The sequence below is a fragment of the Ambystoma mexicanum genome, chromosome 5p, assembly GCF_040938575.1.
Source record: "Ambystoma mexicanum isolate Mex_15411 chromosome 5p, UKY_AmexF1_1, whole genome shotgun sequence".
NCBI classification, from domain to species: Eukaryota; Metazoa; Chordata; class Amphibia; order Caudata; family Ambystomatidae; genus Ambystoma; species Ambystoma mexicanum.
In genome coordinates, this window is record NC_090930.1 from 492,443,589 (window position 1) to 492,470,169 (window position 26,581).

Below are 26,581 nucleotides of genomic sequence, written 5' to 3' on the forward strand. Positions count from 1 at the left end.
GAGGAGGGACTTGATGGACCTCACCTTGGCCGCGTCGGCCACCAACATCCGTTGCACCTTGCCCAAGATGGTCCTGGTCCTCTCCTCCGACGGGGAGGCCAGAAGGGACACTGTGTCGAGCCTCGCTCCCAGAAACAGTGCGACTTGCGCGGGCACCAGGTGGGATTTGGCGTAGTTCACGGAGAATCCCAGGTCCGTGAGGAGTTGGACGGTCCTTGCCGTGTGGACCACGGCGAGCTCCCTCGTCTTGGCGCGGATGAGCCAGTCGTCCAGGTAGGGGTAGACGTGAATCCCCTCGCGGCGCAGCTGCGCCGCCACCGGTGCGAGGCACTTGGTGAAAACCCTGGGTGCCGACCGCAGTCCGAAGGGAAGGGCTTTGAACTGGTAATGACGCCCTTGGACCACGAATCTGAGGAATTTTCGGTGCCCCTTTAGGATGGGAATGTGGAAGTAGGCATCCTCCAAATCCAACGACGATAGGAAGTCTCCTTCCTCCAGCTGACCCAGGACGTGCTGGAGGGTGACCATCCGGAACTTCTGCGCCTTGATGAACTTGTTCAGGCGTCGCAGGTCCAGGATGGGGCGCCATCCTCCCGTCTTCTTCTTCACGAGGAAGTAACGCGAGTAGACTCCGGAGCCCCGAAGCCTCTTTGGGACGAGTTCGATGGCGCCCTTTCTGAGCATCGCCTTTACCTCCAGGAGAAGTTGAGGGACGTGAAGTTCTTTCCTGGCCACGGGGGGGACGCGCGGGCACCTTCTTTGAAACTCGAGCGCGTGGCCCCGGGCCAGGGCGTCCAGCACCCAACGGTCGGTGGAGATGGACTCCCACACGCTGACGAAGCCCGCCAGCCGGCCTCCCACCGGGGTGCTTCGGTGGGGGCCCGACCCCACGGCCGGTTCAATCCTGCTTGGACGCGGCCTTGCCGCCTTGGCCTCCTTGGCGACGACGGCGGGGGCCGCCAGACTTGCCTCGTCCTCTGTAGGCCTCTTGCGACGACGAGCGGGCCGCTTGACGGTAGGAAGCGAAACCGCCGCCGGAACCTTTGGAGGCGCCCTTGCCTCCGCCGCTCCGAAAGGGCGTCCGCCGTTGCTGCAGCACTCCAAGGGCCCGGGCCGTCTCAGTATCCGCCTTGATGGCCTGAAGGGAATCGTCCACTGTCTTCCCAAACAGGTTGTTCCCGTCGAAGGGCATGTCCAGGACCCTGTTCTGGACGTCCTGCCGAAAGTCCGTAGCCTTGAGCCATCCGCGACGTCGAAGGCAAACGCCGTTGCCCATCTGGCGGAACCCAGTGTCGGCGATGTCCGTCGCCACGGTGATGGCGTGGTCCGAGGCCACCTCACCTTCCTGCAGGATCTCAAGGGCCTCCGCCCTCTTGTCGTCCGGCAGAAAATCCAGCAGGGGAGCTATCTTGTACCAGAGTTCCCTGTCGTAGCGGGCCACGATAGCCAAGGCGTTGGCCGCTTTAATCGTCGTCGCCGCCGACGAGATGACTCTGCGTCCCATGGCATCCAATTTCTTTCCCTCGCCGTCCGGCGGGGAAGTCGACGTGGAGGCCGCACCCCCCCCCGCTTTCTTCCTGGCTGCCGCGGAGACGACGGAGTCCGGGGTAGGCTGCGCCCGGAGGCATAGGGGGGCCGAGTCCGGGACCCGGTACTTTTTCTCGTACCGGTCTCTTTTCGCTGGCGTCGTGGAAGGGTTCTTGAGGAGGGAAAGGCCCTCATCCCAAATGTCGTCCAACAGAGGCACTGCGAGGACCGTCTTCCTCTTGGTCTCGCGCCGTTGGTAAAGGAAGCCTTCCTTTTTCTTCTCCTCAGGGCAGAGTTGGAAAAGCTCGGATGCCCTGGCGATCATTGAGTGGAACGATCCAATCTCGTCGGGCGGAGAAGCCCTGGGGGGAGGCGACGACGGAAAATCCTCGTCGTATGCCTCGTCGTCCGTACCCGTCGCTGCCGTGTCAGTCCCCGTATCATCCCCTCGGGTGGACGGGGAGGAGGGCTGGACGGGGCGCGACGGTTGAAAAGGAGGCGGTGGATGGATCCTTCTTTTCTTGGTAGGGGGAACACCAGAAGGTCCCGGTTCTGGATCCCCCGACGGGAGAGGTTCCTCCGTCGGTAACGGTAGTCTCGTCCTTATCTCGGAGCATAAGGACTGTATAGCCAACAAAATGGCCGCTGAGTTGTCTTGCGGCGCTGGCAGAGGGGAATCCGACGGGCGAGCAGGGGCCCCGTCGGTATCCTCGACGATGTCGTCGTCGTCACCTGCGTCGGGGCCCATTCCGACGGGCTGGTCTTGTTCCACGCCTAGGCCGTGGCTTAAGACCTCGATCAGTTCCTCTTCTGAGGTTGAGGCCGAATCTACGACGACGCCCTGCCCCCCCTTCTTCCCCACGGAGGGTTTCACGGGGGTCCTATCGATGGGCACGAAAGAAGACTCCCTCCGGGGAGGCAGGGAGATTCTGGGCCCCGAGGCCGCCACCACTGGTGCAGCCTCCACAGGCTGGGCCAGGGCCGCCGCGACCGTTTCGATAGAGGGCTTGGTCGAATGGATCAAGGCCTTCACCACCTTAGGTGCGCTCACCGCCTTATCCTTGAGGGAGGGGGCACTGCCACGCTCCTCCTCTGCCTTAGAGCTCGACCGGGGTCTCTCCAGGAGCTTCGCCGGGTGCTCGGCCTTCCTCTTACCCGACCCAGAGCGTTGGCTCGTGGTTGATGGTGCCGGGGAGGGTGCGCCCTGCCTGGCGCCCGTAGAGCCCGACCGTTCGGCGCTCCCGGTGCCAGCGGACTCGCGGTGCTTGGCCTTATGTTGGGCCCCCGTCGCCGGGGCGCCCTCAAAGGTCTTAGAAGACCGCTCAGATTTCTTCTTCTTCTCGCCAGACGGGCTCTTACCCTCCAGCCAGCTGGCGAGACGTTGATGGCGGTCCTTCATGGTCCGTTCCGACATGTTGCCGCAAAACGCACAGTCCTTCTCCACGTGCGTCTTGTCCCCATGAAGGCAGTAAAGGCAGAAAGAGTGTTCGTCCTCCTTGAAGACGTTCTGCAGCTGGCATCCAGGGCAGGCCCTGAACAGCTTTCCGGGCGTCGAGCTTCCCTTCTCCTGGGCCATCTCCGAGACCGGGCCTGAGAAGCTTCTGGAGTCCTCCGAAGTGTAGCTCGACGAAATCTTCACCCTTGAGGGGCACAGATGAATCCGACACGGGTCCCCGTTGATCGGATGTAGGATCGGTGGAGCTTGAGGCTCTTTTGACCGAAAATCGAAGTTTTTTGTGAAAAAGCGCGAAAAAATAGCACTAACGCTCGAGAGCAATAGCACGAGGATCCCAACACATGAACGTGCGGTAAAAATCTGAAGATGGCTGCCAGAGGCGGTGCTTAGGTAGAGGGCAGTCATTGGCTGTGGTCAGTATGACGCAGAGACCAGTGATTGGTTATTACTACGAAAGACAGATCAGAAACGAAACTGATACTGGTTTTTTCTTTACCGAGGATTCCCAGCCTGACGACGGGGAATATTCATGAGCATGTGAATCCATGCCAGACCCCATGCTGGAGAACATGAGCACAATTCTATTTGTATCCTTCCATTCCACTGCTTTTTGGTCGTTGAATACTAGCAGTAACCTGAAAGATACCAGTAACTTTGTCTTCTGAACAATCACCAATACAAGTAACTTACCTGCTATTGATACATTCTGTGGATAAGCATTGTGACTTCTGGGCAAGAGTCCCTTCATATTTGTATGTATATGTATTTATTCATTAGCACCTCGAGCCCAGGGGCAACTGAGCGCCGTTTTTACAATTTATGCAGTTTACATTTAACAGTCATATACACAATAAATATTACAGGTTAGCGTACAAGTTGATGTAGCAGTGAGTAATACAAATGGCATGTAAATCCAGTGTCGGTAGTAACAAAATGTACTACTTAACAGTCATATACATGGTGAAAATAGTGTATTATTGTGTGAGCATATGTTAACAGTAGGTGAATTGTGATCCAGGTCCAATAACAAAGTTTTGACCTTGTTGCAGAATGCCATGAAAGATGGTTCTGACCTTAAGGCGATGGGAAGAGTTCCATTTTTTTTGCAGCCAGGACTGGGAAACTGATCCCGCCCGCTCGTTGTTTAAACCGTGGTATGGTGACAGTGTCACTGTGCGGACCTACTAGGTCGCGATGATGTGTTGTGAAAAGGTTTCGCAAAGGTATATATATGTGCCTGGTTATAGAGGCTTTTGTGTGTAAGTGAGAATGATTTGAGATCAATGTTCAACCATTTTAACTTCTGTCTGGCTGTTGAGATGTTATTTCCTAGGGATATTGCAAGCTGATGTGATGGAATTATTTTGCATGACTTGAAGTCTATTGATGTTATGTTGGGATGTTCCTAGGTAGAGAGCATTATAATAGTCTAACTTGGATAGAACTAGGCCTCTTGCTACCCAGATGCAGTTGGTGGAGGATAGATATGGGCGACAGGCTGTAATGAGTTTACATGTATAAGATGTCGCTGACGCCAAGGCATTAGTTTGTCTAGTGAAGGATAATGTGGAATCAATATATATCCCAAGAGTTTTCACATCATTGGCTACTTTAATAATGTTACCGTCAATGTTGTGTGCTTTAAAAGCAGGTCCTAACTTAAAGTTTAGTTGGAGAGCCAAGTAGAAGTAGTTCGGTTTTATCATCATTTAGACATAAGCCATGCTTAGCCATCCATATTTGTATAGTACTGTATATGTCATTCCGTTTTTTGCCAATATTTATGCATTGGCTTTTGTGGGTCCGGATCCAGACAGTGGTTTATTTGCCCAGTCCCCAAGTTGTACCCTAGGTTTAATTGCAGTAACAGACGGCAAAGGAATGGAGTGGTCAAACTAGTATGGTAAAAGTTTAAGAAATTGCCAACATGAAGCAAATGGGTTATTTGACCATTTTAATTCAGAATTAGACAGTGGTGTCTTACTGAGTGATCAAAACATCTGTAGGGTATAACCGGAGCTCATGTGTGGCAGGCAAGGGCAGACGGATAACTGTCTGTATGCAGTCCATGTCTGCCACCCTTCTGTAACATGTTCCATTACTATGCTTAATACATTACTACAATACTAAAAAGCCTCAAAACAGCACTTGGTGCCACAGCAAGGCCAACTCACAGGACCGCGGAACAGTGGGGGCGGATTATTCATGCTGCAATCCAACATGGACAAAATTGAAATATCTAAACGGAAGGGCCCCTGAACCAGCCAAAGTGAATATTTTTTACGGACGCCTAAGCAAGAGAAATAGTGACCCTAGAAACCCTTTAATTATAACTGTCAGCAGTGGTTCCATGTCAGAAATGTCCATTGGCCAGTTAGGAAAACACTATTTTGCCGTAATGCCATGTTAAAGTTTTTCTACTGCACCAAATTACCACTGTAGTAGTCAAAGCGCCTACGCTTGTCCTTTTGTGCAAAAGTATCAAAGACACGCAATATTTGGCTCAGCACTAGTCAGGCTTTTAAGCCTGCCACAGAGCCACAATAGCATTGAGAGCATGGGCGTGTTGAAACCTTGCACAAGAAAACAGGAGAGCAAGTCCCATCTACTTACACTCAAAGGCCGTCAATGATCAGGTTTTATGTTGCAAAGCTGGGGAGGAACTATGGGCACTTTTAAATGTGTGGGTGTTGGAACTATAGCGCCTCTGGGAATGAAACCATGGACTAGGCTTAATGGACTTGGGTGTTCTGCGATGTAGGGGGTTTTCCTGGGAGTTCTGCTGCATCATACAGACCTAGTCTATCCTTCAACCAGGGCAGCAGTTACCTTGTCCTCTTAATAAATGACAGCATGCAAATCCTAGGTCTAGACATTTGCAGGTCCACTTGGGAATTTTGGCCCTTTCCATCAACTGAAAGCCACTCCTGTATATTATTTTCTGGGGCGTAGGCGTTCTTTAAACAACGCAAAATGAGGACCGCACTTACTAGCCACCAGCTAGTAAAATTAAACATACACCAGGTTCTTTTTTTTTTTTTTTTTAAAAAAGGGGTGAGAAAATGCATATAGGAACAACTAGAAAAATTCCCTTCATGAACAAGACATTTAAATTCGGTTACAAGATCACAAATGGATAAAAATAATAAGAAAAAGGAAACTTGGGCAAAGCAGTGTTGGGCAGATGCAGTCAGGGAAGAGGTGGAAGTTCAACCAGGGTGTGGGGGATGTGTCCGTGGGTGTGTAGGGTGGACGGGATTGATAAATTGCCTTCATATGCCTGGCAAGTAGCTTAAAACCTTAATTCTCCGCACCTGCGGTATATTTAAGTATACCTGTGTAATGTAATCTATTGTGTTGCCTCTAGGACCAACTGTTCTCACCAATAGACTGAAATCAAGACTACTCTGCCACTGCAACCCCATAAGGTTCCAACCAAATGCAAAAATCTCTATTTTGCCCTTAGGAAAGGTTGTTTTGCACACTTGGGATGTGGGGAAAAAAAAATCACCAACCAAGTAGTATATAAAAAATGACTGTTCCAGTGATGGCAATGATCGGGCATCATAGAAGTCCCACTATTCACCCTGGTTCAACCCACCTAACCTACTATCCTCAGTTTAACCAGGGTTAAAAATGAAGATTACCAGGAGCTAAAGCCACCTCCGGGATGTCAAGCATCACCCGGTAGACAGGTGCTACCACTGAGGAATTAGGAGAGAGTACTAGCGCTCTGGAAGGAACAAGTTACTTACCTGTAACTGTTCTCCAGCATGGGTCTGGCATGGATTCACATGCTCATGAATATTCCCCAGTCAGGCTGGGAATCCTCGGTAAAGAAAAAAATCAGTTTCTTTCTGAACTGTTTTTCTCCCAGTAACCAATCACTGGTCTCTGGGTCATACTGCCCTCTACCTAAGCCCCTCCTCTGGCAGCCATCTTCAGATTTAAAGTGGCAGCAGGACCAAGAGACGAGCCGAAGAGGGGTAGGAGGGAGGGTTCGCATGTGAATCCATGCCAGAACCATGCTTGAGAACAGGTAAGTAACTTGTCCCTTCTCCAGTATGGGGTCTGGCATGGATTCACATGCTCATGAATACATAGCAGTACATACATGCACAACCACGGGAGGTGGCAAGGCTCAACATTAAGAATTTACATCAACTCAACATTAAGCATCTTACCCCCCTCACCAGGCCCACCTTCAGGCGAACAGGTTGCGCAGCACTGCCTGGCCGACTCTAGACTCCTCCCAGGAATCCCAGCCGACGCAGTAGAATCTCGTGAAGGTGTGCGTCGACCTCCACGTAGCAGCCCTGCAGATGTCCAGCAAGGGCACACCAGACAGGAACGATGTGGTAGCAGCGATCGCTCTGGTTGAATGGGCTCATGGACGGCCGGGCAACTGTCGGTTTGCCAACCGGTGACAGTGCATGATGCAGCCGGAGAGCCATTTGGAAATGGAAGCCTTCGAGAGGGCCTTCCCTTGGTTCACAGGTCCAAAGTTCACAAACAGCTGTGACGTCTTCAAGACTCTTCGTGCGGTCCACATAGAACTTCAGCTCTCTAGCCACATCCAGCGAGTGTAAAGTCCTCTCGGCCAGCGACGAAAAGAAAACAGGTAACACCAAGGGCTCGTTGAGATGGAAGTCCGACGGCACCTTGTGCGTCCTCAGCACCACCCTCGTCTCGTGGAATGTCAGGTAGGGTGGTTTGCAGGAGAGGGCCTGGATCTCTCCCACTCGTTGTACGGAGGTGATGGCCACAAGAAACGCGGTCTTCAACGACAGGAACGTCAACGGTGCCAAATGCAGAGGCTCGAATGGCGGCCCCATGAGCCTGCTCAGCACCACGTTGAGCTCCCATGCTGGGGCCGGAGCCTTCACCGGCGGGAATGATCGGAACAGTCCCTTCATAAACTCCTTCACCAGGCGATGAGACCACAGAGATGATCGCCCCGGAGCTGTGGTGTAGCGGGAGATCGCCGCCAGATGTATCTTGATGGAGGCATGACCCCCCCCCCCCACCCTCCCTGGTCAGCGACAGTAGGTACGGCAGCATTTGAGGGGCCGTAATCCACAGAGGGTTAATCTTCTGTGCATGGCACCAAGACAGAGAACCTCATCCATTTGTGTCCCTAACACGAGAGTTGAGGACACCCTGGCTTTTGCAAGCAGCTCCTTGCAGTCCGCCGGGATATCGTACCCTCCAAACTCTAGTGTGGCAGGAGCCAGGCCTGCAAGTTCAGCTACCCCGGGTCGTGGTGCCAGATCTGCCTCGGCCACGCCGGTGCGACAAGGATCCTGCACCGGGACCGTCTGAGTTGGTTGATGAGTCGCAACGGTGGGAACGCATACAGGAACAGACCGCCCCAGGGGAATGAGAAGGCATTGCCCATGCTTCCCCGGCTGTGGAAGCCTGCTGGTGAACCTCCAGCACTTGGTGTTCGCCACAAATAGGTCGATCCATCGACCAATTGTCGGAAAAGTAGATCCACTTGACCTGACGCAGTTCCCACTCATGGCATGAGTGCAGCTCCCTGCTGAGCGAGTCGAGTTCCCACTCATGGCATGAGTGCAGCTCCCTGCTGAGCGAGTCGGCGATGGTGTTCTTTATTCCTGCCAGATGGAAGGGTACCAGAAAAATCCCCTGGGCGACGGCCCAGTGCCACAGATCCTGGGCTTCCTTGGATAGGGTTGGGTATCTGGTGCCTCCCTGCTTCCGGATGTAGAACATTGTGGTTGTGTTGTCGGCGAAGACCCTTACCACCTTTCCCGTGAGGGACAGGAGGAGCAACCCGAGGGCCCAGAACACGGCTCGGAGCTCCAGGACATTGATGTGTAGTGACCTCTCCTCTGGGAGCCAAAGGCCTCTTGCGTGGAGATCTCTGGTGTGTGTGCTCCCCATCCCTCCAGGGAGGCATCTGTCGTCACCGTCTCCTGATGTGCGGGGGTCTAGAAGTCCATACCCGCCACCAGATGCGCGCAGGTGCCCCACCACCGGATCACTTGGCGGAGAGTCTCGTTGAGCGGGATCCTGTCTTCGAAGCTTCCCGCCGCCTGCGTCCAACGGGCGTCGAGGAACTCTTGCAGTGGACGCATCCGCAACCCGCACAGGCGCACGAGGTAGATGCAAGAGGATATCATGCCGAGCAGGGAATTGATGGACCTCACCCTGGCCACGTCCATGGTCGACAGCCGTTGCACCTTGCCCAGGATGGCCTTCGTCTTTTCCTCCGATGAAGGCGCCAATTGCGCCACTGTGTCGAGCCTGGCTCCCAGGAACAGGGCGACTTGCGATGGCACCAAGTGGGATTTCGCTAAATTGATAGAGAATCCCAGATCCGTGAGCAGTTGGACAGTCTTTGCTGTGTGCACGACAGCGAGTTCTCGTCTTTGCCCGGATGAACCAGTTGTCCAGGTATGGGCAGACGTGGATCCCCTGCAGGCACAGCCGCACCGCCACTGGTGCTAGGCACTTGGTGAATACGGTGGGCGCTGACTTCAATCCGGAGGGAAGGGCCTTGCACTGATAGTGTCGCCCTTGGACTACGAATCTCAGGAACATTCGATGTCCTTTTAGAATGGGATGTGAAAGTAGGCATCCTCCAAGTCAAACAACGATAGGAAGGCGCCTTCCTCCAGCTGTCCCAGTACGTGCTGGAGGATGACTATCCGGAACCTCCGAGACTTGATGTACTTATTTAGACGACGGGGGTCACCAGCCGCCAGTCCTTTCTTACGAGGCAGTATCGTGAGTACACCCCAGAGCCTCTTGGGACGAGCTTGATGGCTCCTTTCTTCAGCATCGCCCTTACTTCCAACAGCAGTTGAGGGACGTGGTTTTCCTTCTTGGCCACGGATGGTATGCAAGGGCACTTCTAGAAACGAGTGTGCCCGCGGGCCAGTGCATCCAGCACCAAATCGGTCGGTGGAGATGGACTCCCACACGCTGACTAACTCCAGCCAGCCTCCCACCGGGGTGCTCAGGTGGGGGCCCCCCGACGCTACGGCCGGTTCAGTCCTGCTCAGCCACAGCCTTGCGGCCGAGATCCTCCTACTTGCCGCGTCGTCTGTAGGCCTCCTGCGAAGGGGAGTGGGCCGCCTGGCGGAACGTCGAGGAGCCGCCACCGAATCTTTTGGAGGCACCTTGCTTGCCTCCGGAGTTCCGAAAGGGTGGGCGTCGTTGCAGAACCCCCAAGGCCCTAGCTGTCTGTGTCGGCCTTGATGGCCTGCAGTGACTCGTCCACTGTCTTGCCAAACAGGTTGTTCCCGTCGAAAGGCATGTCCAGAACTCTGGTCTGCACGTCTTGGCGGAAATCGGTTGCCTTGAGCCAACCACGCCGGCGAAGGCAAACACCGTTGACCATCTGGCGAAAACCCGTGTCAGCAATGTCCGTGGCCACCGTTATGGCGTGGTCTGGCGCCACCTCGACTTCCTGTAGGATCTCCAGGGCCGGTCATCCGGGAGGAAGTCCATCCGGGGAGCGATCTTAAACCACAGCTCCCTGTCGTAGCGGACCATGATTGCGAGGGCGTTGGCCGCTTTAATAGTGGCCACCGAAATGACCCGCCGTCCCATGGTGTCCAGTTTCTTCCCCTCGCTGTCCGGCGGGGAGGTAAGTTGAAGCAGTCACCCCCGCCACAGAGACGACCGAATCCGGGGTCAGCTGCGCCCCAAGGCACATGGGGCGGAATCCTGGACCCAGTACTTCTTCTCGTACTGGTCTCTTGGCAGGAGTCGTGGACGGGTTCTTCAGGAGCGACAGCCCCTCGTCCCAAATGTTGTCAAGTAATGGGACCGAGAGGACCATCTTTCTCTTGGCTTCACGCCGTTGATAGAGGAAACCTTCCTTCTTCTGTTCCTCGGGGTAGAGCTGGAAGAGCTCGGATGCCCTGGCGATCATGGCGTGGAAGGAGACAATTTCGTTGGGCGGGGAGGCCCGAGGAGGAGGTGGCGATGGAAGGCCCATCCCGTCACCCCCGTCATCCGTCCCCCGTCATGGCAATCTCCGTTCCAGTGTCATCCCTCGGATCAGGAGAAGGCGATCAAGGATGTGAAGGATGGAAGGGTGGGGGGATAAATTCTCCTCCGCTTGCGTCGAGGGCTTCCCGACAGTCCAGGATCCGTTGGGGAGGAAAGGGCAACCTTGTCCTCATCTCCGTACACAAGGCCTGGCTTGCCATCAAGATTGCTCCCGAGTTGTCTTGTGGCCCAGGTACCGGCTGCGACGGTTGGGGGGGGGGGGGGGGGGAGTGGAATCCCCCGCCTCCACGGGCTCCTCTTCAGCACCGTTGCTTTCTTCGTCCGCCTCTTCATCCGCCCCGCCTCATCGGGATCCCTCCCGTGGGACCGGACCTCCTCTAACTTCTTGTTCGGGATCTTCGTGACTCCAGCCAGCTCCTCGATAGAGGCCTTAGCCGGGTGAATCAGGGCCTTTGCGAACTTAGGCGTGCTGGAGGCCTTCACCTTGGGGTCGGATGGGGGGGGGGGGGGGGGGCGGGGTTTTCACCGCCTTGCTCCCCCTCGGCTGTCAGGATCGACCGGGGCTTCTGCCGAAGCTTACCCGGGTTCTCAGATTTCCTCTTCCCCAAGCCAGAGCGTTGGCTCGTGGTTGATTGTGTTGGTGAAAGTGCGCCCTACCTGGCAACCGAGGAGCCCGACCGATCGGCGGTCCTGGTGCCCGCGGACTCGCAGTGCTTTGCCTTTTGGGCCCCCGTTGCCTGAGCGCCCACAAAGGTCTTATAAGACTGCTGGGACTTCCTCTTCTCACCTGCAACTGGGCTCTTCTCCAGCCAGTTGGTGAGACGGGTACACCTATCCTTCATAGTCCTCTGACATGTTCTTGCAAAACGCACAGTCCTTCTCCACGTGCGTTTTGTCTTCGGGAAGGCAGTAGAGGCATCTGGAATGCTCATCCTCCTTGAAGACATTCTGCAATCCGCATCCAGGGCAGCTCCTGAACAGCTTGGATCCAGGCGTCGCGTTTCCTTTATCCTGGGCCATGACCATGCGGGGTAGGCCTCAAAGATCTTCCGGAATCCTCCAAGAAGCGAAACTTGACAAGAACTTTGCCCTTCAGGGGCATAGAAAATTCCGAAAATGGTCCCTGTTGACGCGGACCGGAGACCAGAGCAGGAAAGCTGCAGCTGAATCTCGGTAAGTGCCATTTATTTTTTTTACAAAAAATAAGCACTAGCTGCATTTTTTTTTCTAAGTTTTCCGGGCTGGAGGAGCCCAGAAAACTTAGAAATAAAACCGCAGCTTTAAAAACGTTGTATTTTGCAAACATAAATACAACTTTATTGTGTTGGAAAACGCTGCGGTTTTAAAACCGCAGCGTTTTCCAACACAATAACGTTGTGTCTGCCTGAATCTGCTTTACCATTTGGGGCTCTCGGGCTCCCCAGAGGGAGCCCGAGAGCCCCAAATGGGAAAGCAGCTGCATGTAGAAACACTACGTGGCATGTAAACATAACCGCGTGTTTCTGCCTGCTGTGGCTTTCACTTTGGGTCTCCGGTGCTCCGAGGGGACGTTGTATTTATGTTTTTAAAGCTGCGGTTTTATTTCTAACTTTTCCGGGCTCCTCCAGCCCGGAAAACTTAGAAAAAAATCCGCAGCTAGTGCTTATTTTTTGTAAAAAAAATAAATAGCACTTACCGAGATTCAGCTGCAGCTTTCCTGCTCTGGTCTCCGGTCCGCGTCCTCCGAGTCCCGGCACTAATGAAGGGAAAGCCACCCAGCGGTAGACTTGTTTACTACAGCTGGCTGGCTTTTCCTTCATTAGTGCCGCAAAAGCCAGCACAGGAGGGCCTCCATTTCACAAAATGGCTGCGCCCCTGTGCTTGCTTTTTCGAATTTTGAGCTTGAATAGCTCAAAATTTTACATAGGAAGTTTTAAAACGGAGGATGCTAGTATTATTTTTTATGTGGCCTATCTATTTTTGAAATAAAATTTTTTACTAGACCATCCCTTTAATTATTTGTTCTTTGTAAATGTTAATGACATGCAACAAAAAAAAAGAAAAATACTCATTTACTCACCTTATCAAAGTCATGCACAATTGCAGCTGGGTCACTGCTTGAGAAATTGGGAACAGGGACATCGAGGATTGCAACATTATCATCTACACGTATATCAGCATCTTCTGCAATTGGCAGGTAATATGGCTCTGCAACGTGTTCTGGGCTTTGAGATTCATAGTAGCGCATTTCCGCATGGTATTTCTGCAACAAAAAAAAAAAAAAAAAGAATGATCTTATTTTATTGTTTAGACAGTTGAACACTAGGAACAAAAATTTCCTAACATGGTCGACCCTGTGCAATAAGTATTGATCTTGGAACTGCATATGACAATTTCAATATCAAACTACAAGCTCCATATGCGGAAGGGTCATTCAAATGTAAAATACTGTAAACTATTACTAGGTCGTTTATTTTGCTAGTAGTGTCAACAGCAAAGCAGTGTTGAAGTCAAAAAGGAGGGACAAGGAAAAAAAAAAACAAGTTATCACCCATCCCACCCATTAACAGGCTCATGCAGAAGCAGTCGCCATTACTGATTTGGCCCACCCATCAGCTGTCAGAATGCCTTGCGATGGAAGCAAACCCATACATACCAAGCAATTTTAAAGGCAAGGATCATACACAACAGATACTGAGAAATGCTTCAGCCTTTTATGCTTAAGCTGGCCAGCCAGTACTGCCCTTATCGGCCCCCAATGCAGGGTTGACGGCGATAAAACCAAGATAAGAACGCCAAGTTTCGGCATGCTAAAACCGTTGTGTATGAGGGTTATGCATTAGGCACACACATGGAATGGAACGTGTCTTCTAATTAATTTGGGCTAGCCGACACCTATAAGCCTTAACTATTGAATTAGAGAACAGATCGTGAGATGGCATATGAGGGACACAGCTTGTAGGAGTTTGATTATTATTTGCCCACCCATTGACTGCCCATGGCCATGCAAATCCATATGGCCACTTCTACCCACTACCTGCCCCTCTTCCCACATCTCTCTGAGCTTGCTCTAATGTAGCCTTACCATCAAACTGAGTGCATTTCAAAGGAGGCTTCCGAGAGTTAATTACTTTAAAACCAGCTACTGGTGTAATAAATATGTCCTAACCAGGTCTCCTTTCAACCACTGAATTTATAAGCACATGTGTCCTTCACAGAAGTCCTGTTAAAAGCAAGCATTGGCAAAGCCAGCATTTGCCAGGCACAGCTATTAGGTTGCTCAGGTACCCGCAACATTTTGTAATTGCTACCATCAATGGTCAGGTCATCCTACTGGGGAAGTGCTTGGCAAGTGCCCTTCCACGCCTTGCCAAAAAAGGTATTAGATTTTTCCAATCTAGTGCATTTGTCAAATCTGCTTCAACAGAATCGATCATACATATTTCAAAAAATAGGCTCAAGAATTGAAAAAGCATACATTTGGTTTTTGCAGACATACATTTAGGTTGAATAATTACGATTTTATTATGACAATCTTCTTTGACGTGTACAAACTAGCACTCGGTCCAAAAGTGAGCAAAATAAATAGAAATTACCTTGGGCATGAAATACTTGTAGATGCAGGCACCGCCAACTATGAGGCCAGCAAGAATAAAAGCAATGCCAAGGAGTATAAGCAGACATCTTCCAGTTGAATTGTTACTTCCATGTGTCGCAACTTCTGGATCCTTTAAAAGAAAAAAAGGTTTATCACTTAGGCTTCTATACAGTGTACACAATTACTAATTGATTAAAAAAAAAGCCACCCTCAACAGAACTGAAAACCACAACTTTTTAAAAACACACATATCTTATAATAAATTAGGATGGCCTGGGGAGGGGCAGTAGGGATAAGATACAACAGCCTTCAAGTAGAATAGGCAATGTTGACCATCAGTATTCAGAGGCAGTGGAAATGCCTAAAGTGACCTCTGCAGATAGCCGTATTAGCAAAAAGGTCCAATAGTGATAGAGGTAGATATTTTGCTACAATGATCAACTGGAAGGACATTAGCAATAATTAGAGTAGGCCAAGGTATATATGCAGCATCAATAAAGACCATCACACAGGATTAGCCAACAAACGTACGCACGTTTAGCAATAATTTTAAAAAAACGAACCCATTCAAGACATCTCATGCTATTCAATGCTCCCACCCCTCTACCCCCCCCCAATCTGGAGCACAGGCACATCTCCACAATTCAGGCATCAAACCAAGCCACACATTCCAAGATTGCACCCACCCTTAAACACATCAATAGCCCACAGATTGAAATTGCCTGGGGCTATTCAAACTCTACTTGTAGCCTAGCGGAGCAGGATTAGTGTTTCCCAACTCCCCTCAGCACTAGGCTCTATTAAAAGAAATCGGCTCTATTAAAAGAAATCTAAGTGATACATTCCCAAATAGTGTTTGTGAACGAGCACCGGAACAAATCTAAAAGACATGCAAAGCATAAATAGGTTCTATATAACAAAAAGGTAGTGTGCCTCTCGTACCGGATACTCTTGATGCCTTCATCCCCCGCTCTCCAACCCCCTCACTCCCACGCTCGCCTGGTCTGATCACTCATCTGGGACCTCTCGGCCCCCTGACCGAACCTCCACCAGCACTGCTATCCTACGCAGTCACCTGACCGAATAAACGAGTATCAGCTCCCGAGTTAAGCTCCACCTTCATCCCTTCTACCAATTTTCCCCATAGACTCAGTCCTTGCCAACTTTCATCTCGCTATCGACACTCTTTACATTCTTGCCCCAGTCATGAGAATCCGCCTGAAACCTGCCTCCAAGCACAAGAGCTGTTACAACTCCGATCTTGCTGCTTTGAAACGCAAGTGCAGAGTTGCTAAATGGAAGTGGCAGACCTCAGGCTCATCCTCTGACAAACTGGCCTGCCACCTACTCCAAAGGCAATAACATCACTCTATACACAACGCTATCCGCCTGGAACCAAAACCCTACAACAAGAGAAAACACAAAGGATCTTCTTTCTCTCAGCAAGTGCCAAAAACCTGGAACATACCTCAGAACATACGCAACACAAGACACCACCTACGATTCAGTAAACTGCTCAAATCCTTCACTTCATAAGTAGGCCGCCCACAGGAGAAAGTGGACCCGCTAGAAGATGGCCTGGCGACCAACTTCTGCTGCAGCCCTGGAGGTGCACAGTCCTGTGAAACACACACGTAACTAAAACACAGAATGAGTACCAGATCCCAATTTCCCACTAAGCAATCGACTGGAAAGAATCTAAGGAAGACACCCCACGAAATACCGAATGACTGACCAAGAGATAGCCATAAGGACACTAAAGACCGTACACACAACCAGATCAAGACAGAAGTACTAGGATGACCCATCTATAGCACCCTAGACCCATGCCACACCCTAGCACCAACAGACCTATGCCATGATCGATAGCAAGGGAAGAGGGACCACCATACCCTCTGCTCTGACACAGAAGATAAGCAATAGACATACCCAACCACCTTAGCCAAAGCTCATCAGGATACAGCTGGGAGCACACTGCGCCACCATACACAGGCGACCAAATAAACCATAGAGTTTAAGTAAGAGGTTTGACAACATACCGACCAACACAGCCATGATGGGAGGACACTAAAAACTGAATCCACAGGCAGACCAAGGCACAAGTGCTAGGACGATCCATTAATAGCACACTTGCCCTTAATCACACAAGCTCCTACAGACCCATAGGATAGACAGCAAGGGAATAAGGAGAGAAACAGACACTCCATTCACATTATACAATGCTCATTAGGATACAAGTATCAATGTGACACGCCATCACACACCACAAGACGGCCAATAAAGGAAATCAGCAACAACCCCACACACAGCAACACAACTCAAAGGGAAGCTGTATTTGAACCTGGATACAGACCCACTGACCCAACTTTCCAAATGTCTGCATACCCGACCCACCCAAAACCTATACACTATCATCTTTTGCCCAGCTAACTGCATGCACCACCACACTGGTGTTGGGTACGTTTTAAGACTCATCTCTTGATATTAGGGATCCAACTCTTAATATGGGCCTGCACTACACAAGCTGGTAGAGTCGCACATCAGTCAGGCTTATTTTAGGAGGGAGTTAATGAGCTTTAGAGCAGTACAATGAAATAAGTTCACACAGGTATCCAAGTAAACATGTTGGATGGAACGGTTGAAGTATGTGGATGGAACGGCTGAAGTGATGTTGAATGGGTAAAATTTGTGGAATGGGCGAAATGGTAGAACGGATTAAATGAGTGGATGAACGGGTGATGTGTTTCTGAACCAGTGAAGTGGGAGGAACGGGTGAAGTGGGAGGAACGGGTGAATTGGGAGGAACGGGTGAATTGGGAGGAACCTGGATACAGACCCACTGACCCAACTTTCCAAATGTCTGCATACCCGACCCACCCAAAACCTATACACTATCATCTTTTGCCCAGCTAACTGCATGCACCACCACACTGGTGTTGGGTACGTTTTAAGACTCATCTCTTGATATTAGGGATCCAACTCTTAATATGGGCCTGCACTACACAAGCTGGTAGAGTCGCACATCAGTCAGGCTTATTTTAGGAGGGAGTTAATGAGCTTTAGAGCAGTACAATGAAATAAGTTCACACAGGTATCCAAGTAAACATGTTGGATGGAACGGTTGAAGTATGTGGATGGAACGGCTGAAGTGATGTTGAATGGGTAAAATTTGTGGAATGGGCGAAATGGTAGAACGGATTAAATGAGTGGATGAACGGGTGATGTGTTTCTGAACCAGTGAAGTGGGAGGAACGGGTGAAGTGGGAGGAACGGGTGAATTGGGAGGAACGGGTGAATTGGGAGGAACCTGGATACAGACCCACTGACCCAACTTTCCAAATGTCTGCATACCCGACCCACCCAAAACCTATACACTATCATCTTTTGCCCAGCTAACTGCATGCACCACCACACTGGTGTTGGGTACGTTTTAAGACTCATCTCTTGATATTAGGGATCCAACTCTTAATATGGGCCTGCACTACACAAGCTGGTAGAGTCGCACATCAGTCAGGCTTATTTTAGGAGGGAGTTAATGAGCTTTAGAGCAGTACAATGAAATAAGTTCACACAGGTATCCAAGTAAACATGTTGGATGGAACGGTTGAAGTATGTGGATGGAACGGCTGAAGTGATGTTGAATGGGTAAAATTTGTGGAATGGGCGAAATGGTAGAACGGATTAAATGAGTGGATGAACGGGTGATGTGTTTCTGAACCAGTGAAGTGGGAGGAACGGGTGAAGTGGGAGGAACGGGTGAAGTGGGAGGAACGGGTGAAGTGGGAGGAACGGGTGAAGTGGGAGGAACGGGTGAAGTGGGAGGAACGGGTGAAGTGGGAGGAACGGGTGAAGTGGATAGAATGTATTAATTTCCACGCCTACTCTCTTCTTTAAACCACCACTCAAATAGAACAGCGAAACTATGACACCATTCGGTATAGCTGTTCTCATACCATCATGTGCTGCATACTCCCCATCATTAACCACTGCTGGTTACACACCCTCCAGCCTAGGCGTTTCTCCTCAGGCCTAATGCAGCCAAAATCGGTCTGGATAACATCCTGCCAGAATGAACACATACTCTTGATCTCTCAACCTCCACACCTATCACTAAGAAGCAGCTATGACGAATGCCACATCCGGTGCTCACACGCACCTTTTGACTCTTTTCCCTCTACTGACCTGAACTTCGGTTCCCGAGGGCGCTCAACCTACCAGCGCCTTGAGCCCATACCAATGGTATGTAAGGCACTATATAAATGCAAAATAACATAACACTGCATCAACAACAAACACAAACAGAACCTACAGCACATGTCTCGTCCGGTCCCCCACTTCTGCCACTCTCCTACTCCCTCTCCCACTCCTCCCGAATAACCATACCCATCTCCCTCATGGAAGAGGGTTGGAGCCCTCTCCCTACCTGGACTCAAGCATAGTCTTCCCTGCTGCCACGGGGCTGCAGCTAACTGGGTAATTTAACTGCGCCGCCCCTGCTGCATTTCTCAGTTCAGCTAAAACGATCACTCAATCCATTAAGCCCTTTCTCCAGATGTTCTATCGAGAACACAGGCAGCTGTGTCTCCTGAATGGCATCTCATTTCATCTTGCCTAGATGCATTTTTCGAACAGCCCGCACATTTTAAAGATGGCCATCGCCATAAGCGCCTTGCATCTGGCACTGCCCCCCCCCCCCACCTCCATTGGCTCCCCGGCTCTACAAAAGCGACCGACGATCACAGTCCGGTGGAAGCCGTGCCTAGCTCCCAAGGGCTGCACATAAGGGCCGGTCTGCGGCTGTTCGCGGTGGGCCGTGCCAACATGCTCCACTACCGACACGGCGCCTCTTGCGACCACCATATATCATCTTTGATCGTTACACGACAACACGTGCAAGTAAGGAATCAGACTCAGACCTACGACAGTCCCACCCCCACCACTTCACTACAATGTTCCGCTCCTTGTTGTGCGATGAACTACACAATAATTTGACTGTTTGCAGCATCTTGCACACTAATTGATTGCCGCATATAACTACTGTACTGCTCATTAATTAATTGTTGCGTACAACTTATGTACGCAACATCTTTCTGCTTATTGCATCTTACCCATCAATTAATTGCCGATTACAACATATGCACTGGCCACTTGCATTAACTGTTGCGCAGAGCTTATGAACTCTCCATCATCTTGCTTATTGCATCCTGCCCACGATTTGATTGCCGATTATAACATATGTACTGGCCTTTCTTACTAATTGTTGCGCATATCTCATGTACTCCCCCCATCATTTTTACTGTGGCATCCAGCATAAGTACTGCCTAGTAATGGAGTTATAGGTCTAGCCACCACAGTATCAGGCATTGGCGCTATATTAGAACCACTGTCTCAATTTGTGGACTTTTTTCTGAAGGACAAAGTGATCAATATGAGATCATACACTAAAGACACCACTGCGGTCCTAACATATCTGGAGAATTTAACACTGGATAATGACAACATTGTGACCATGCATATAGTCATATTCAAAAATACCCCAGGGGGAAACTCTCAAGATCATAGAGAAAACACTACGGGCCACAAATCCACAGATAGAGATACCAATCTGCTTCTTTATGCAGTTGGCGGAATTAGCCCTGACCACGAACTATTTTATACTAGAGGATAGATTCTTTGAACAAATCTCGGGAACAGCAATGGGGCAACATTCGCTCTGTCCAAAGCAAACCTATACGTCACATACTTTGAGGAGCGGATTATTTACCACCCGTCTAATCCCTTTTTAAGCAATATCCTTAGTTGGCGACGCTATATGCCGTTTGATGAAAACGAACAGACATTACAAGAATTCACGGAATAGCTGAATTTACAAAATCCATTTCTGAAGTTCTCATTTGAAAGCAGCAAAGAAACCGCAACCTTTCTGGATTTCAAACGCCTTAGGAAAAGGTACAAGAATTGAAACAACGGTCTATCAGAAAGTAACTGACCGCAACTCACTACGGGAATTTAATACCTTCCACCAACGATCTCTAAAACAGAATCAACCTTTCGGGCAGTTCCTCCGATTTCCACAGAACTGCTCAACCAGAAATGAATATGACACAAGCAGACAGACTCGTGAGAGAATTGCGGGAAAGGAATTATCCAGAAAAAATCATAAGACATGCAAAGAAAAGAGCACGCAATATCCCAAGAGAAGTGACTCTGGAACAACATCCCAAAAAGAAAAGAGGTAAGCAGATAAGAGCACTATTTAGTCACTCATCTATAGTGAAACGCATTAAAAAGGAGGTGAAAAGACTGGCACATTCTGAAGGTAGGTGAAAGTACTTTAAATACCCCCCAGGTTCGCCATTAAGAGAAGACGGAACCTAGGAGATAGTCTAGTACATACTTACAAACAGAGAAAGGAGACAATTGAGAACCACCGACAGTATGGAATTGGCCGAGAGCCATGGGCCACACACCATGTGGTTCATGCACAGCTTGCCCATTCACGAAACGCACAACAGCTATTGACATTGGGTGGAACACACCATGGGAACAGAGGGTGCTGACCAATTGCAATACCTCAAATGTAGTTTACCTGATAAAATGCCCCAGTAATAAGATCTATATCGGGATGACAACAAGACCAATAAAGATACGGATTGGTGAACACAGATCAAACATAAGGATAAAGCGCTCCACTGCTCCACTAGTTCATTACCTACAAATGAAACACTCTGAGAATGATGTGAGCTAGACTATATTGGAAAAGGTGCTGACCCCCAAAAGAGGTGGAAATCTGGGAGCGATGTTGCTGAAACGTGAACAACTGTGGATATTCAGACTTGCCGTTTGGAATAAAAGGGATATGTTGTCAAACCCTAGCAGTTTTGTAAACAATGAAACCCAACATGTAGTCCAACCATCAAAAGACACCTTCAAAATAAATAGAAATGACAGTGGCCTCAAAACTCGAACCGGATGCCCTGTTCTTTCGCCTGCTGCGATTCAAAAAAGTATACATTATGGTACCACATGGAAATTGGAAGATAAAGTTCCACATTTCCAATACCCGAACGCTCCTATAACGAGATTGTGGCATTTATTCAACTGTTTAAATATACATAAATATTTGCGATAGGATTGCTATGGATAAACGGTGGTGTAAGAACCAAGCCAATTGCAAATACGAGGCATGATGCAAAGCGCCATAACACAGACAATTACGAATCTTAACAGTAGGGACACTAATAAAGGACTAGAGTCCATATGGGCTTGCAATAGAAATTCGCTCTCACGATTTGAACACTTTTAAAATGAGATAAAAATATAATTCTCAGTGAAAGGCTTGCCAGTAATATACTATGGTGCAAGAACAAAGAAAATAAGAGTCAAGTTTTTCAGCGCCATATCACTAAGAATCACGAGTCATTACAGGAGGGGCACTAAAAAAAAACACTAGTGTCTCTACAGGCTGATATAAAAAGAAACTCTCCCAAGATGGAGACCGAAAGTTACTCTGGACGAGTAAGGAGACTGGTATCTCGAGACGCCAGCCATATGGAAGGTTAATTGAGCGACCAAGATCCTTGTGCCTCATAATGTGTTATGCAGTTGCGGAATTACCAAATATTCGAGCGCGGCACCCGTTTAGTGATGTAAACACTATGTGCCCATCCGGTGAAAAAGAATGGTTATTTGGGAACTGCAATCCCCATACAGCTATATAAACATTTGCGATAAGGTACAAGGAACACGCGAACCATAACATCACGCGCACATTAGCTACGAGAGCAAATTGACCGCAGCTAGCGAGCAATAGTCATTTGCATGGTAGGAGCCTATCGCAGAAAGTGTGTAATATGCAAGTACCCACTGGTCACTGATTCTAGAAATTTCGTTGTGGGTTGAGAGAAGGCAGCCACTTTGCAAATTCACTCCAACTAAAATCACCTCATTGTTGCAGGCACATTCTCGTGACCACGGAAGAAGGACTGACACTCTAACAAGTGGACCAAACCCCACCACAAATCGAGGCAACTAAAGCCGAGTGGGTAGGGTAAGTGGCCTGATAATATCTTGTACAACTAGATTACCACAACAAGATCAGTAGAATGACCAAGGATGTAGTTTGAAACTGACCTTTGGCCATTCAACTAATAGGTATTCAAGATCTCTACCAACACGTAAAAAGAGACCGTATTTACACCTAAACTGAAAAGGCCACAGTCCGGTAAGAAATATTCATGCTAATTATCCATAGAAAATAGTAGTCATTGACACTCCAGGTTCCAGATTGGAGTATTTTCCCTTATAGGGAGTGGATGTACTGATGAGTTGTCCCAACAATGTGGAAGATGCCCGCGCCAGATAAAGAAATTGTAAGATGCCGAAGAGGACTGTCTTTTAATGATAAAATTGAGTGTCCTAACTGGGCACTATTTAGAGTCCTGAAAAAAGCAGCAAATTAGTTTCCCCACTGAAACCGGTCGACATCGGCTGGATCAGGGTGTTGGTCCGACCTCCTCGTCTCACTAAAAATTCAAAAGTGAGCTGACTATAGGACACATTTTTTACAAACGTAACGGAAATAGGACCACTGGAAAGTGGACCGTCTATGAAGTTTTAGGATAAGTCACACTGAGGGACAGCAACGCTATTAAATACGATTGTTGACTGCCAAACAGTGCACATATTTTAGAATTAGGAAGTAGTGAGTTCAGTTAGGGCGAGCTTTCTCCACTGTCCCCTCACCTAGACAGGCAATGCACCAGCGCCACACTAGGCACAAGCACTCCAAGGGAGAGATTCTCTTTATAGGGACTTTGGGACTGAAGCTATAGGTTTAAATATTTTACATTTGACAAACGATTCTGCTCATGATGTGGTAACTAGCCACCACAGTAGCCTGCACCTTGATTCCAGCATATACCTTAACCTAGGCTGCCAATTTAGCTGAATGTCGGCCATAGTACCTCCAGCCACACTTCTGACTAGTTATACTATCCTGGCCACCACCCCTGACACAACTACTCTGCCCACCCACCATAGCCCCCTCCCCAAAACTCCATACGTCACAACCTACCTCCTCCCCCCTCTGCCCTACAATGCATTACACTAGCTACTCCCGCACTCAACCACACCCATACCACCATCTCCCCTCACACTGCCCCTCTCCCAGACTACAACCTCCAAGATCTCCACTACCTCCTACCCTACTCCAGCACACACAACCTACGCAGATACTAGGAACTTAAGACTTCGAACAAGCAGGTGCCCTCTGTCCCTCCCCAGACCTAACAGAAACCTCTTGTTAGGACGGACACACACACACACACACACACACACACACACCCCCCCCCCCCCCCCCCAGCCAATTCAACAACCTCACACAAACGCCCAACTTCACTTCTTGCATGGTCCCTTAAACCCCACGCTCAACCACAAAAACACAACCACTCCCAACCAACTCACACCTCCACCAACACTCACTCACTCACCTTCTCCCAACAAGACTAAAAGCTCTGATGCACTTAAACGTGCTATCATCAATGCCAGATTCCTCGCAGCTCATGCCCTCGAAATCAACGATCGCATCACAACCTCCGATCTCGACCTACTGGCCATTACTGAAACCTGGCTTAACGAGTCATCCGGCCCAGCTATCTCACTCACCCTCCCACCCTCCCTCCCTCCCTCCCTCAAGGCTACTCCATCCTGCATCAGGATAGGAAACTCCATAGGAGGGGGTGTTGCCCTCATACACAGAAACAAACATCAGACTGTGCAATCACCGCTGGGAAGGCAACTCAGACCTCCTGTCAGTTAAACTCGCCACATCAGCCAATGACACCCTAAACATACACAACATATACAGACCGCCTTTAACTCCCCCCTGACTTCCAAGGGCACCTCCTCCACACCTTATCTAACACTGAAAAACTCCACTGAAACTCTCCTACTCTGCAACCTCAATTTAGGTCTCACTGACCCAAAGGACAAAGCTGCCATAGCCCTTGCCGAAGACCTAAAAGACCGGGCTTCTCGCAAAAAGTCATCGACCCCACTCAATCTAAAGGCTGCACCCTTGACTGGGTGGCAGACCACAACTGCTCCTCCACCATAACCTTCAACACGGCCTACCCATGGACAGATCACAACTGCATCCAATTCTCCATCCTCAGCAAAACCGACACGCTCGTATGCTCCCACAGCCATGGTCAGAAGCTCTAAAAAGCTCCCAGCAAACAGCCTACGCCCTCTCCTAGACATTAAGAAACTTAAACCTCCATTTTCCAATGACCACAAGGTCCTGGCAGACATTTACTGTCACACCCTCACACATGCCATCAACACCATTGCCCCCATAGAAGCAAAGAGGAAAAACCAATTCCTGGTTCACTGAGGACCTACAGGCCCTACGTGACAAACGGACTGCACTCTCCAAATGGCAATCCAACCCCTTTGATGCCACTAGAGATGACTTCAAAAAATCAACTATATACTACCAAAAAAAAAAAAAAAAAAACACGCTCTATTCACTGCCAAATCCAACAGCAACTCCCGTATCTCTAAGGCAAAGTCCAAGGAACTATTCTCCATCTTCAAAGATCCCACCTCCCCTCCTGCTACCCCTGATGAGATAATCAAAGACCAAGTGTGGTGCAACAGTATACAAGATGCACTCCTAAGCAACATCTCACTCCTCCAGGACAAAATACTTAAACAGCGCACTCATCTATCCAAATCAGACCCCTCGGACGCTCCACCTCCCCCTAATCAGAACCCCCCCCCTCCCTCTTCACATTCACAGACGTCCGTTACCGAAGTCACTGCGCTCATACAACACATTCAATCTTGACCATGTAAAGGCAACATCTGCCCACCTATCATCAAAGACAGCGTCAACTTCCTTGCCCCACTTATTACAGCTTTCATTAGTGCATCATTCTCCTCCGGCATCGTCCCAACCAGCCTCAAAGAAGCCCAGGTCCGCCCCTTCTTCAGAAGAAACCATCAACTACTGTCCCATAACCACTGCTCCCTTTCGCCTTAATATCCTCGACAAAGGCACTCGCAATCAACTCCAGGACTTGCTTGAAACCTACTCCATCCTAGGTAAAGGCCATCAGGAGTCCACAAAGGACACGGCACAGAAACTGCCCTCCTGGACTTAAAGAACCAAATCACTACAATGGACAGCACCAGCCCTCTTACTACTACTAGACTTTTCTTCTGCATTTGACCTCGTAGATCACCAAACTCACCTCCCACCTCACTAGCACGGCCAATATGGAAACCCAGGCAACCTCCTGGATCGCCTCCTTTTTAGAAGGAAGAGTAATGAAAGTCTTCTCAGACATAGCTAATGCAGCATCCACCACCATCCACTGAGGTGTGCCACAAGTATCGTACACTGCACCAACACTTTAACTTGTTCACCAAGCCCCTTTTTGACAAGCTGACTCCTTCGGCATAGCTTACATTAACTATGCCGACGATACACAAGTCCTCCTCACACTCAGGTTCCTACGACCATTATTCGGCAGCCCTTCTCCAAATTTACTCTACCATCCAGGCTTGGATGGCCACCAACGATTTATGTCTCAATGGAGACAAAACTGAGATCATCATGGGCCCAGAAGAAACTCTTAGTAAACTCAACCCCAAGTATGACAACTTCACTATTGAAAACACCACCAGGCGTATACCTAGATGCCACCCTATCCATGGACAAACAAGTCAGTACCATTGCCTCCGCTTCTGCCCACACCACTAAACTTAAAAGCTGTTAAACCATTCCTTACTAACCAAAACTGCCTCACCATCGCTAGAGCCATCGGTGCCAAGCTCGACTATTGTAATGTTCTCTTAGCAGGCACCTGCAAAAAAAACTAAACCGGCTTCAGACAGTACAAAATAACATGCTCAGAGCGACCCTCAGAATCCTGAAGACAAACCACATTTCCCAAGCTAGGCGAGATGCCCACTGGCTAGCAGTTAAGGAAAAAGTAACATTCAAAACACTTACCTTAACCCACAAA

General features: G+C 49.5%; 1 protein-coding gene across 1 annotated transcript in view; it reads right to left on the reverse strand.

The window, feature by feature from the left end:
- The window catches only part of ITM2A (integral membrane protein 2A), a 153,539-nt gene that overhangs the window by 70,064 nt on the left and 56,894 nt on the right, over positions 1-26,581 (reverse strand). Inside the window, exons 2-3 of the mRNA XM_069612906.1 lie at positions 14,545-14,676; positions 13,029-13,211 (exon numbers count right to left, since the gene is read on the reverse strand). Of these exons, the coding sequence (XP_069469007.1) occupies positions 13,029-13,211; positions 14,545-14,676 (315 nt within the window). The remainder of the gene's footprint in view (positions 1-13,028; positions 13,212-14,544; positions 14,677-26,581) is intronic.